The following is a 14218-nucleotide window of genomic DNA, read 5'->3' on the forward strand; positions in this document are numbered from 1 at the left end:
TCCAGACCCAAAACGTCAGCTTTTCTGCTCCTCTGATGCTGCTTGGCCTGCTGTGTTCATCCAGCTCTACACCTTGTTATCTCAGATTCTCCAGCATTGGCAGTTCCTACTATCTCTGAATCTTATTGTGTTGTTGTGGTAACCCCCAATATTGCTGTGCACTCCCAAATAGGAGGAGCCTGTCCTGCCCCTTGGTTAAATTCTTGCTGATTCACAGTTTAACTCCATCTACCCACCTTTGCCCATGTCGTTTGAAGTCCCAACCCAATGAAAATCTGGGTCCTGAAATTTTCAGTTGACTCCCAACCTCAGCAACCTCTTGGGGGTTGTTGGAGGAGGGGACCCTTTCTGTGAAGAAGTACCCCCTGATATCATTGCGGGCTGGCGTAGCTTTAATTTTAAGGGTCCAGAGGTTTCTTTTTATCTATCTTGGTTAAACCACCCTCGACTTTCTAAATTCCAGGGTAAACAAAGAAAGTCTGTGTGCCTTGTCCCTGCCCATGTAACTTTACTCTTAGCACTTCATTCTCAATATCACTCTCATTCCAATTAATCTGCACTGCAGGCCCTCAAAGTCTGGTATACTTTCCTGAGGGACTGTGCCCATAACTGAGCACAGTTTTTCCAGATAGGCTTGGAAGAATGCTTTGTACAACCGAAATATCACTTTCTCCCCTTTGTGTTCTAAGCCTATTGACAGAAAATTGAAATTGATCATTTTGATAACATTTTGCAGCTTTGCTTTAATTTTTAGTGATCTTTATCTGGACTTTCAAATCCCCTTCCTTCTCTACAGCTTCTAGTTTCTCACTATTAATGGAATATTCTGATCCCCTCTCCCCTGATCTGAAGTGGAAGACCTCCCATGTCAAAGTCACACAGGCTGTAGATAAACACTGATCTTCTCAGCATCTGATAGATACATGAATTTAGTGTGAGTAGAGGCCTGGAGAGAGAAAACCATCCTAAATCTACCTTTATTTATGGATGCCTTGCAGACCAGACTGAACATTTGAAATGTTGGTTTGAGGCAGAGCAATGGGAAATTTTATTCTGTGTCTAATCATGTTATACCTTAACCAGAGTAGATCATGGCAAATATTGACCGTGATCTCATTGAACGGCAGAGCAGCATTGACTGGCTGAATGGCCTGCCTCTGCTGTTATTTATTTTAACCTCTTAAATTTCCCGCAATGAACAAAACTAATTTTCCCCAGCACTGACATTTCCACCTTGAATGAGCACAACATTCCTGCTAAATGAAATATAGTGGGTGGGGAGTGGACTCTTCCAAGTGAGAAATTTTATAAAAAAGGGTTGGGATGGGAAAAGGGAAATGAGGAATTATGAGATCTGAGCCATTCCTGCCTTGGTCTTACAGCTAATTATTGTGAATTCCAAGAAACGCCATCCATTTGTTAGGTTTCTTCTGCGCTTCCACAAGAAACCCACTTCCATCACACATTGGTGCCACTGATTAATATTCGTTATATGTGAGGGGAGGCAGTGGCATTGTGATAATGGACTAATCCAGAACCACAGGCCAATGTTCTGGGCACATGGGTTTGAAACTCAATATGGCAGATTAAAAATCTGGAATTTAAAAACAGATTGGTGACCATGTAAGCATTAATGTGTTATGAAATTAAAAAAATCCAATCTGTCTCCCTTTAAGGAAGGAAATCTGCTATTTTTACCTGGTCTGGCCTACATGCGACTCCAGACCCTCCGCAATGTGACTGACTCCATCCTTTGAGCAAGTAGATATGGTTCATAAATGCTGCCTAAGACAGTGACATCCTTGTCACATGAATGGACATTTAAAAAAAAATGTTTGATTGCTCTCTATTAGGAATATCTGTGTTTAGAATGACTGAACACTGTGTTTAATGTCTTTGAGTAAGCCAGAATACCTAATCATTGTCCAATAACCTGAGAGCACAGATTTCAGGCGATTGGCAATAGGAACAGTTGGGGCCATGAGACAAAAGCTATTGTTATGCAACAAACGGTTGGTTTTTTGAATGCACTGACTGACAGGATTCTGGATATAAACTCAATAGTAGCTTTGAAAAGGGATTTTGGTTACATACTTGAAGCTGAACAAGTCTGCAGGGGTGTGAAGAAAGAATGGGGGAGTGAGACTAACTGAATTTCTTAATGAAGTCTCCTGTGCTGTCCTATTGTCAGATTCTATAAAATTGCGAGAGGCAGTGAGATTAGGACCAGCAGTACCTCAGTTCTAAAATTCTCACCCTTGGTGTTTGAATCCTTTGCACCCTCCCTATATCTATAACCTCCTCCCACCTCACAACCCTCTCACTTCACTCCACAAGTTTAATTCTCATAATTCATGTATCTGTTTCAATCACTCCATCATTGGAGCTGCCAGGCCCTCGGCTCTGGATGTTCCTCACTTTTCTTCTGTACAGCGCCTTCTTTCCAGACACTTAAAATCTACTTCTGACCAAGATCTTGTTCTCCTGATCTAATATGCGCATACTCAGTCTCAAATTTTTCCCATTTATATTGCTCTGAAGCACCATGGGATGTTGACCAATTCAACAATGCTATGTACACCCATAGAATGATTATAACACACAAAAAGGCCATTCTATCCATCGTATTTGTGTTTGCTCTCTGCTGAAAGCAGCTGACTTAGTCCTACTCTCCCTTCCTTTTTGTGTAGGCCTGTAATTATTTTCCTCTTCAGATCATTATCCGGTTGATTTATTAGTGCACTGCAGACCCTAACCACTTGCTGTATAACAGAAAGAAAAACCTTTTCCTCATGTCACTGTCACTTCTTTAGGCCATCACCTTAAATCAGTGACCTCTGAATCTCAGAACTGTTACAGTGCACAAGGAGGCTATTCGGTCCATCATGTCCACAGTAGCTCTCTGAACATTTTGGCTAAGTGCCAATTTTTGCCGTTTCCCATAACCCTACCCATTATTTCTATTTAAATAACCATCTAATTGCTACTTGAATGCCTCATTGGAACCTGCTCCCACCACATGTTCAGGCAGTGCATTCAAGAGCCTGACTACTCACTGTGAGAAAGTTTTTTTTGTCATTTCACATTTGCTTCTTTTTTGGAAATACTTTAAAACTAATTCTTGACCCTCAGTCAATGGGGACAGTTTCACCTCGTCTGCTGTATCCAGATCATTTCCAATTTTGATGTCTGTCAGCCACAAAGGCAAATATAGATGGAATAAATTGTTTCCAAAAGAAAATAAGGAACTGCAGATGCTGGAAATCAGAAACAAATACAGAAATTGCTGGGAAAACTCATTAGATGTGGTAGCATCTGTAGAGAGAAATCAGAGTTAACGTTTCAGGTCTTCTTCAGTTCTGACATAGATGCTGCCAGACCTGTTGAGTTTTCTCAGCAATTTCTGTTTTCGTTTCATTAGCCTCTCATCATTTGGGCCATTTAAAAAATCTATTCATTCACATGTTGTGAGCATTGTTGGCCACATCTGCATTTATTGCCCCTCTTTAGTTGCCCTTGAGAAGGCAGTGAGGAGCTGCCCTTCAGAACCCACGTTATCTTTGTGATTTGGTATAACTGAGTGACTTCGGATGAAAGGAGCCAACCCCAGTGTTGTGGGTCTGAAGTCACATGTAGGCCAGACCTGGTAAGATTGGCAAATTTCCTTCCCTAGAGGACATTAGTGAGCCAAATGGTCTTTTTCCAATCCCTCCCCTGTCCCTGGTTGCCCTTCCTGAAAGCAGCTTTGTATTAGAGAATTATTGCCTCTTCTGTTGGCTCTGCCTTAGGCTTGAACTTGCTGCTGAATGCCCCGTGACTGCTTTATCTTATGATTCCAGGGCCTGACTCACCTTCATCAGCACAAGGTCATTCACCGTGATATCAAGGGCCAGAATGTCTTGTTGACAGAGAATGCTGAAGTCAAGTTGGGTGAGTGCAACTTTGATTATTCCAACTACTCTCTGGTCTCCTAAAGTGCTTGGTCCTGGGTTACATTTACCAGGAGTTGGTGCCCACTCTGCCATTCTTTGTGACTAAGTCTGGCTGTTGACTGTTGGAACCAATCCCCTTTTGCAGTGTGTAATAACCAACAAATTATATCTGGCCATTCGGCCAACTTAAGCCTGCTCTCTGCTATTCAGTCAGATCATATCTACCCCTGTGCAATGCTCACCTTGGTTACATAATCTGCGCCATTACCCAACAAAAATCTTTTGTTCAAGGCTTCACCTTTCGACTTATTGGTCCTCTTCATGGCTCAGAATTCCCAAAAGTTGTTGTGATGTCTGGAGAGACCAATCTATGCTTCCCGATGCCACAGAGGGGCCTGGATTGATCAGCCGAGTCAGTAAGGAGAAGCTCCCTCGAGCTGTATGTGGAGTTAACTCAGATCAACCCTGACCCATGCTTTTCTCTTTATCTGGCATTTCGGAAGGACAAAACCATTGTATCATCCACTTTCTGATGAGTAACCAGAGAGACTAGGTGCAGGAGAAGACTATTTGGCCTTTCGCGTCTACTCTGCTTTTCAATATTGTCATGACTGATCCTTCGTTCCAATGCCACATTCCCACTTCTCCCCATGCACCTTGATGCCTTTAATATGGAAAAAAAAATCAATCTCTTTCCTGAATATATTCAGTGATCAAGCCTCCGTAGCCTTCCACAACAGAGAATGCCACAGGCTAACCAGCCTCTGGACAAGAAATAGTTCCTCATATCAGCGTTAAATAGTCTATCGCCAATCCTGACACAGTGAACCTTGATTCTTCACACCCTAACCAGGGGAAAGATCTTCATTGCGTCTCGCTTATCTATCCCTGTTAGAATTTTATACAATACAGCCAGAAAAAATGAACAAGGGTGCCAGTTCTCATTGGACGTAATCCTGGAAGTTTTGTCATTTGAGGTCTTTCCCCTCATGGCACTGCCTTGCATCGGCTCCCTCTGGTGGTCACTCAGCATATTTCTGCTTCAGGCAGTCATGGCCAAATTGAAAACCAGCAGCCTCTCGCTTACCCAACTGGATGAATCCTGTCCATCAAACGGGCATCCTTTTCTTTCCAACATCTAAGCTCTGCAGTCCTGCCACATTCAGTTGTGAATGTTGGTGGATAATCAAACAACTCACTGGAGGAGGACGGTCTCCACAAGTCCTCAGTACTATTGCCAGTACATTGTCAGGGACCATAGGCTTTGCAGTATTCAGTATCTCTAAATATTTCTTAATGCTGCAGAACTTGCCACACTTGAAGCCAACCTGTCCCAGTACAGATACAACACCGGCATCTACCCAACAATGTGGAAATTGCCCAGGGTATGTCCTGTACACAAAATGCAGGATAAATCTAATCAAGCTAATTGCCCCACCTTGATTATCAGTAAATTGGTGGAAGGTGTTGTCAAGCAGCACTTGCTCAGCAATAACCTGCTCACCGTTGTTCAGTTTGCGTTCCACTACAGCCTTTCAGCTCCTGACCTCGTTACAGTCTTGGTTCAAACATGGACAAAAGAGCTGAGTTCCAGATGTGAGGTCAGAGTGACAGCCCTTGACATCAAGGTTGCTTTTCATTGAATGTGGCATCAATGAGCCCTAGCAAAACTAGAATCAATACGTATCAGGTGAAAAACTCTCCACTGGTTGGAGGCATACTTGGCACATAGGAAGATGGTTGTGACTGTTGGAGGTCAGTCATCTCAGGTCCAGGACATCTCTGCAGAAATTCATAGATCATAGAATCCCTACAGTGTGGAAACAGGCCATTCAGCCCAACAAAACCACACCAGTCCCATACCCCTACCCTATCCCTGTAGCCCTGCATTTCCCATGGCTAATCCACCTAACTTGCACATCCCTGAACACTACGGGCAATTTAGCATAGCCAATCCACCTAACCTGCACATCTTTGGACTGTGGGAGGAAACGAGAGCACCTGGAGGAAACCCACACAGACATGGGGGAGCATGTGAAAACTCCACACACACAGTTACCCAAGACTAGAATTGAACCTGGGTTCCTGGCACTGAGGCAGCAGTGCTAATCACTGAGCCACCAGGCCACCCCGAGTTCCTCAGGGTAGTGTCATAGGCCAAAACATCATCAGCTGTTTCATCAATGACCTTCCCTTCATAAGGCAAGAAATGGGGATGTTCACTGATGACTCCTCAGTTACAGGAGCAGTCCATGTACAAATACAGCAAGAACTAGATAGTATACAGGTTTGTGCTGACAAGTGGCAAGTAACATTCACACCACACAACTGCCAGGCAATGACAGTCTCCAAGAAGTGAAAATCTAAATCTCACATTGACATTCAATGGCATTATCATCTCTGAATCTCCCACTATCAACAACTCTCTATAATTTTGAAGGGTCTCCCTGTTTCTAATGCACTGTGCCTGACATATGCTTCCTTCTTTTTCTTTATTAACCTCTCACTATCACTTGACATGCAGGCTCCCCTGGACTTTCTGTCCTTGCCCTTCAATCTTAGAAGAACATGCTGGCCCTGAATTCTCACTAAAATACTTTTAAAAGACTCCCACTTTCCAAATATAGACTTATTTGCAATTAGTTGCTCCCAGACCATGTTTGCCAGATCGTGTCTATTAATACTGAAATCAGCACTGCCCCAATTTAGATACTTAATTTCTGTAATATCTGTATCGCTTTCCATAATGCCTTTGAAACTTGCAGGTTTATGGTCATTATTCCCAAAATGCTTCTCTACTGACACTTCAACCACTCGACCGACTACATTCCCTTGGATTAAGTCCAGCACTGCCCATCTCTGGTATCTACATTCTGGCACAAAAAACCTGTCCTGGATGGACTTTAAAAATTTCACCCTGTCTTATTCTCTCACGCTAAGGCAATCCCAGTTAACGTTAGCAAAGTTGAAATCCCCTGCAACTATAAACTTGTTTGCCTATGAACCTTCTGTGAGTTGCATTCATACCTGTTCCTCTATCTCCCTCTTGGAAGGTCTGTAGTAATAATTCCAGCAAGTAATCACCCCCTTTTTATTTCAAAGCTCTACCCTAATCTTTAATTCCTTGATTCTCCAGGGCATTGCTGAAGAGCTAGTAAACCCAGGCAAGAGGAAATGAGGCAGTACCCTGGCAGAGACTGGCACATCCTGATTAGTCAAGGAAATTCATTAATGCTCTCTATGTTTTGATTTGCTGTAGTTGACTTTGGAGTGAGTGCGCAGCTTGACCGTACAGTAGGGAGGAGGAACACATTCATTGGCACACCCTACTGGATGGCACCTGAAGTGATAGCTTGTGATGAGAATCCAGATGCCACTTATGATTTCAAGGTGAGTGTTGAATTATTTATTTAAAGATTGCAACCAGCTGCAAAGTGTTTTCTCACACCACAAAGAGACTGATCACCCCTGTTATTTTAAACATTTATTCCGGGGATCATTGAGAAGGCAGCGCCAATGGCAGGCAGCAAGAGTCGGAGAGATTCTTGGTCAGCTTTTGGAAGAAATTGGAGCTTTAAGTGACTGTTCATAGCTCTAGGCTACAATGTACAGATAAAAGTGCCTACTGCCACAGCATCTTGGACTCCTGGCGTGACTGGTCGGTTCATTTGCTCAGTGGTTAGTCTGGATCAGCTTGTTGCCAATAGCACAGGGCTTGATCCTCAATCTGGCCAGGATGGTTTCAAAACCTCTCCCCTTCACCTGTGTTGGAGATTATGTTGCTGTGTAACGAACCTGCCTCTGGGCAGAAAACTGAGTAAGTGAGTGACCTGCGATGTCTCTCCCTTCACTTCCACCATCTGCCAGAGATGACATGATCAAATAATTTGCCAGGGGTTTATTTTTTGTTTAAACCTCTTCGCTTTTCTGGCAGTGTTCTGAGAAAGGGTCACCGGACCAGAAGCGTTAATCTGTTTTCTCTTCAAGGATGCTGCCAGCCCTGCTGAGATTTTCCAGCAATTTCTGTTTTTTGACTCAATGTTCTAACATTCCCTCTACTTTTGCTAACAGAGTGATTTGTGGTCTTTGGGGATAACTGCAATGGAAATGGCTGAAGGAGCTCCACGTAAGTTTTAGTTTAGCCCTTTCCCTTTTGGTAATCGTTCAGTTCTTTCCCTTTTACTTTTTGTTCTACCTTTGCCTGTATCCCCTGTGGTTGTATCAACTCCTCTCTCAATCACACTCTGTCTTTCTCCTGTAGCTCTGTGTGACATGCACCCAATGAGGGCTTTGTTTCTCATCCCGAGGAATCCACCACCTCGACTCAAGTCCAAAAAGTGGTGAGTATAGCAAGGCCGGATGCCAAGTGACTATATAGTACCGTCTCCATTTCTGGCCATTATATCATCGAAAAGGATAATGATCCCCACTGGAGCAGATGCAGGGGATGAGAATGGTCTGAAAATGTGTGGTTTTACATTATCAGGAGAGGATAGACAGGCTTGTTCTCTTTTCTCTTGGGAAGATTTGGAATTGTGACCTATTTGGGGTCTTTAAAACAAGAAAGCTTTTGAACAAGTGGATACAGAGGGAATGTTTCCTGTTTAAAAAAAAACCGAAAGAACTGCGGATGCTGTAAATCAGGAGCAAAAACAAAGTTGCTGGAGAAGCTCAGCAGGTCTGGCAGCATCTGTGAATGAATAAACAGAGTTCTGAGGAAGGGTCACCAGACCCGAAACGTTAACTCTGTTTTTACCTTCACAGATGCTGCCAGACCTGCTGAGCTTTTCCAGCAACTTTGTGAATGTCTCCTGTTGTTGGGATGAACATACCCAGGTAGCCACCAAGAAATCCAACAGGGAACTCAGGAGAAGCTTTGTTGCACTGAGATTCGTGAGATTGTGGAACTCAAATGGTAATGGTTGAAGTGAGTGGTAGAATCATTTAAAGAGGAGCTAGATGATTATGTGAAGGAGAAGGAAATAGAGAGAATATGATGGTGGATTTTAGATGAGGAAAGATGGATGGAGGCTCGAGTGGAGCATAGACAGCATGAACTTTTTGGGCTGAATGGTCTGTTCATGTGTCACATCTCCTATACGGTGATTGTGAAGATCTGAATCATTCAGTTCCTACAGTGTGGAAGCAGCAGGTTCAGCCCATCAAATCCACACGACAGATCATCCCATCCAGACCCACCAACACCCCCCACCTACCCTGTCCCTTAACCCTGCATTTCCCATGGCTGGTCCACCTAGCCTGCACACTACGGGCAATCCACCTAAACTGCACAACTTTGGACTGTGGGAGGAAACTGGAGCACCTGGAGGAAATCCACACAGACACGGGGAGCATGTGCAAACTCCACACAGATAGTCATCCAAGGCTGGAATTGAACCTGGGTTCCTGGCACTGTGAGGCAGCAGTGCTAACCACTGAGCCACCGTGCCACCACAATTTTCCCTCCCAGGAGGTGGCAAGAAGAGGATCAATATTTTGCTGTTCTGTACTGCAGCTTTATGTACCAACTTTTTCTCCATTTCCTTGTACCCTTACACAACAAAAATAGATAAATCTGTCTGAAGCGCTCCAGTTGACCTGTAGCCTCCACAGCCTTAGTATAGAATGAGTTTCAGATTTCCATTATACTTGTGTGAAGAAGGGCTTGTTCATTTCAGCCCTGATTGACTTGGCTTGAACTTTAAGGTTAAACTTCCTTCTTCCGGGTTTTCCCAACAGAGGGAATCATTTCTCCTCATCCAACCGAATGAATCTTTTTTTATCATTTTCATGACCTCAAACAGATTCCCCCTTAATCTTTCAAACTCAAGTGTTACATTTCCTCTTAAATTATCTGCCCACAATTTTGCAACATATTCCCACTTTCAATATTCTCTTTTAAGCTATGCAAGCAGGCACTTAAAATAGCAAAATCCCTCAAACTTGTCAAATGCTATTTGCATTTAACAGATCCAAGTGCCTTTCTACATTTAACTCCAGAAACAGAAGGCACAATTTTCCCCTCCCTGGAGGTGGCATGAAGGGAAAATAATTCGGTGGTTCATCCCAGATATAAACTCACCCCTTCTTGCCAGTGTTGTGTTGTCTTGAAGTCAGTATCAAAGAATCCCTACAGTGTTGAAGCAGGCCATTCAGCCCATATCAAAGAGCATCCCATCCCCCACCACCTATCCTTGTAACCCTGCATTTCCCATGGCTAATCCACCTAGCCTGCACATCCCTGGACACTATGGGCAACTTAACATGGCCAATCCACCTAACCTGCACATTTTTTAGACTGGGAGGAAACCTACATCAAAACAGGGAGAGTATACAAACTCACATAGACTGTCAATCGAGGCTGGAATCAAACCTGGACCCCTGGTGCTGTGAGGCAGCAGTACTAATTGCAGAGCCACTGTGCCACCCATGTTAGTATACCTCAAATAGACTCAGTGGGTATCTTTAGGCAATCTGCTCATGATATCATCACCACAACATACAATGTGACCTGAGGATATATAGCTCTAGTACACCATCTTATCTGGGATCACTTGAAGCATGCTCTGCTTTGGTAATCGAGTAGTCTAATACTAGCCTGGTCACTTACATGCCTGTGAATTCAATCATTGCATACAATAGCTGAGTGTTGGATCTTTCAATACCGTGTTATCCATGCCTAGTTTCTTATGTGGAATAATATAAATATTGTTGCATCAGGCAAAGATTCGGCCTTTAATTAATCACCTCTGTAATTACGTACTGAGTAAGAAGGTCCATGAATTAACTTCCTGACTTGCAAGCAATTAAGGCCCTTAAAGTAGTCCATGAATGGTCACTTAAGGGCCTCATCTTGCCACAATCTGGTCATCAGCCCCTTGAAAGACAAGAATGGTGGCTAGTTTCTTGATTGAAAAACGATGACTACCTGCCTGCTGAGTTAATGGGTCGGGAAGTGGGTTTCATTTACTCCAATCTGGTGGCATTCAAAGGTGTGGATGTGTGGCATGTTGATTGGAGTCTGAAAGCCACCCGATGCTCTTCCCTCCTTGATATTCTTCTTCACTCTTCCCCAGGTCAAAGAAGTTTGTGTCCTTTATTGAGGGGTGCTTGGTGAAGAATCACGGTCAGAGGCCAGCAACAGATCAGCTGCTGAAACATCCCTTCATCAGGGACCAGCTCAATGAGAGGCAAGTCCGGATCCAACTCAAGGACCACATTGACCGGACCAAAAAGAAGAGGGGCGAGAAAGGTGAGTACTATTTGCAACAGTGAAGACAGGAGAACTGTTGTCTGTTTTCTTCATCTAATGAACGTCAGCTATTGACTATTACAATGCTCTCTGGACTGGACTAATGTCCCAACTCCCACCTCCATCAATCATGTGCCCATCTGAAAATTGCTGACCAAATTCTAACTCACACCAAGTCACATTTGCCTGTCCCCACAGGGCTCACTGATTCCTGGTCTTGATAAATCATTGTATTTTTCCCACATTGTTGATCATATCAATTATCTAATCAATCAGAATTAACTGCTCCTAGTACAGCAGATATGTTGAGTTTAATCAGAGTTTAAACCATAAAATAACGTACTTGTTACATAGCAAAAACATATGATGTGGTGGCATGTGGATGGGGCAACATGCTGTCATTACAAGGACAGCTCTTTTCTCCCTTCTTTCTTCTTGGTGCCTCACATCTTCACAGTGTCACCAACTATACAAGAAAGTGACCACGGACTTACCCTGAACAAAGTCTCTACACCACCCATTGCCCTGAGACCAACCAATGATTTTACTTTATACCCTTTATCGGAGGTGCATGCCTGGTTGGATTATTGATTAGGTCTTATTGCCCTATAATTAGTTACATTGCTCTGTATCACTGTAAGCTCCTCCAGCACCAACAGCCCTCCCTATTTCTGCAAACCTCCTCCAGCCCCAACAAACCCCCAGTGTCTGTCAACCCTGGCCCTACAATTCTCCCTATGTCTGTAATATCCTCCAGTCTCTACCCCCCCAGTTTGCCCCACATGATATGAGTGTTTCCAATTCTGACATTTTACAAGCCTTTGATTTTCATGACGTGATCATTGGTGGCCACATCTTCAGCTGCTTAAACTCTGAAATTCTCTCCTTAAGCTACCTCTCCTCTCTACCTCCCTCTCCTTTAAGACAGTTCGTTAAAACCTCTCTGTCTCAAAGGTTTTGGTCACTATTTCTTATTTCTTCTTATCTGGCTCAGTGTGTGACCTTGATAATGTTGCGTGGAACACATCTTGGAACACTTTCCCACATTAAAATTGTTACAGAAATGTACAATATTGTAACCTAATATGACGCATGACCTTTCTGTGATTACTTCAGATGAGACAGAATATGAATACAGTGGGAGCGAGGAAGAAGAGGAGGACCATGAATTCGGAGAGCCGAGGTAACTGAGCTTGAATCTAACAGAGGGATTCTTTATTTCTTCCAGTTTGTTTTCTTCCAGTTTGTTTTCTTCAGTGTCGTCTGAGTGAAATGGAGACTTTTGGATTTTGTTTTGTCCTTGGTGTCTCCATGGAATGGAGTGGGGAATGTTGTTGTTTGAGTCCGAATCTGTGTTGAATTTCCATGCCAAAGACTTGAGTGTTTAATCTAAGCTGGTAATCCTTGTGTAGTGATGAGGGAATGCTCCACTGTTCATGATGTTTCAGATGAGATAGATGACTGAGAGTCTGTCTGCTCTGTTCAGCGGACATGTGGCCATTATTTTGCGGAAGGACAAGGGGGTTCTCAAAATCCTGGGGCCAATATTTATTCCTCAATCAACATCACTGAAACAGATGATCTGATCATTTTACCTCACCACTGCTTGTGATAGTTTACTGTACATAAATTAGTGATTGACTTTCCTCTATTACAACTGTGTTTTATTGGCTGTGAAGAGTTTAGGGTCGTTCAGGAAATTCTTTCTCGACACAGATATGACAGTGATGTGCAAAGAAACCAATTTGTTGAAGGTTTCTCTCATTGGCCTCAGAGGTAGCTTCTCGGATTTGGACCTCACCCCAATACCTTTCCCCTCTGCAGCTGTGGTGTTGAAGGTTGTCCAGCTATCCTGATAGTACACAATTTAACAACTGCATTTCTTCCAACCCCATCCCCACCTGCAGCTCCATTGTGAACCTGCCCGGAGAATCTACCCTTCGCCGAGACTTTCTGCGACTGCAATTGGCCAACAAGGAACGGTCAGAGGCCATCAAGAGGCAACAGCTCCAGGAGCAGCAGCAGCGGGAAAACGAGGAGCACAAGCGCCAACTGCTGGCTGAGCGGCAGAAACGCATTGAAGAGCAGAAGGAGCAGCGGCGGAGACTAGAAGAGGTAATAGGGTTTGGGGTAGGATGAAGAACAGTCAGCCTTGTCTGTGACTGGCACTAGTTCTTTTTGCATATTTCTGTGGATGTGGATGGAGACTCCAGGAAGCTGCCTGTATGGGCCTAGCACTGTGGGGCAGCCTATGAGACTACTGGTAGACGTTTTGGTCTTGGGTCGCATCAGCATAGTTTCAAGCCCAACTGCACTTTTGACCACCATCCACATATTTTCATTTTGATGCAGAGGGCACGTTCACCTTCTTGCAGTGGACGTAAAAGATTCAGCAGCATTGTTTTATAGAGAAGGAAGAAGACTCTTCTCCCTGTGTCCTGGAGTCAATATTCATTCCCCAACCAAGATCGCTGTTCAGCTGTTATTATGTTGCTGTTTGTGGGAGCTTGCTGTTATTCAAATTGACAGCCACATCTCCTACATTGCAACAGTGACTACATTTTGCAAATTTGCATACAGTCATTGAAGGACTTTTGGATGCATGACATTGAAAAAGTCTTTATAGAAATGAGAATTCTTTCTCTTCTCAGTCGCAATTTAAAAACTGAAAGAGACTATTTAGCCTGTTTTGCTTGATTGCTATTCAGTTGGAATCCTGATTGATCTATACGTTAGCTAGGCCATTTGGTAACCATTAATAGCCTTGACTGTCAAAACCTATCAATCCCCATTTTGACATTTTCAGTTGATGCCCAGCTTCAACCAACATCTGGTAACTTTTTTTTTATCCTGTTAATTTCATACAAAACACAAAAACAGAGAGCCTGGAATGAGTCCTGTCAGCCCATCATACCTATTCTGGCTCTTTGAAAGAGCTCTCCAATTAATCCGGAAACTGATCCTCCTCCATTGCCCTGCAAAATGGTCCGTTTTAAAGGTTTAAACAATTACTTTCTGGACGTAACTTATGAAA

At 43.4% G+C, this 14218-nt stretch overlaps 1 protein-coding gene across 1 annotated transcript in view; it reads left to right on the forward strand.

Annotated features, from left to right (window-relative positions):
- Positions 1-14218, forward strand: part of tnika (TRAF2 and NCK interacting kinase a) — a 206858-nt gene that overhangs the window by 108326 nt on the left and 84314 nt on the right. Inside the window, exons 5-11 of the mRNA XM_048604542.1 lie at positions 3840-3930; positions 7192-7322; positions 8004-8058; positions 8194-8272; positions 11009-11184; positions 12301-12367; positions 13092-13299. Of these exons, the coding sequence (XP_048460499.1) occupies positions 3840-3930; positions 7192-7322; positions 8004-8058; positions 8194-8272; positions 11009-11184; positions 12301-12367; positions 13092-13299 (807 nt within the window). The remainder of the gene's footprint in view (positions 1-3839; positions 3931-7191; positions 7323-8003; positions 8059-8193; positions 8273-11008; positions 11185-12300; positions 12368-13091; positions 13300-14218) is intronic.

This window comes from Rhincodon typus, chromosome 13, assembly GCF_021869965.1.
Source record: "Rhincodon typus isolate 14 chromosome 13, sRhiTyp1.1, whole genome shotgun sequence".
Lineage (NCBI taxonomy): Eukaryota > Metazoa > Chordata > Chondrichthyes > Orectolobiformes > Rhincodontidae > Rhincodon > Rhincodon typus.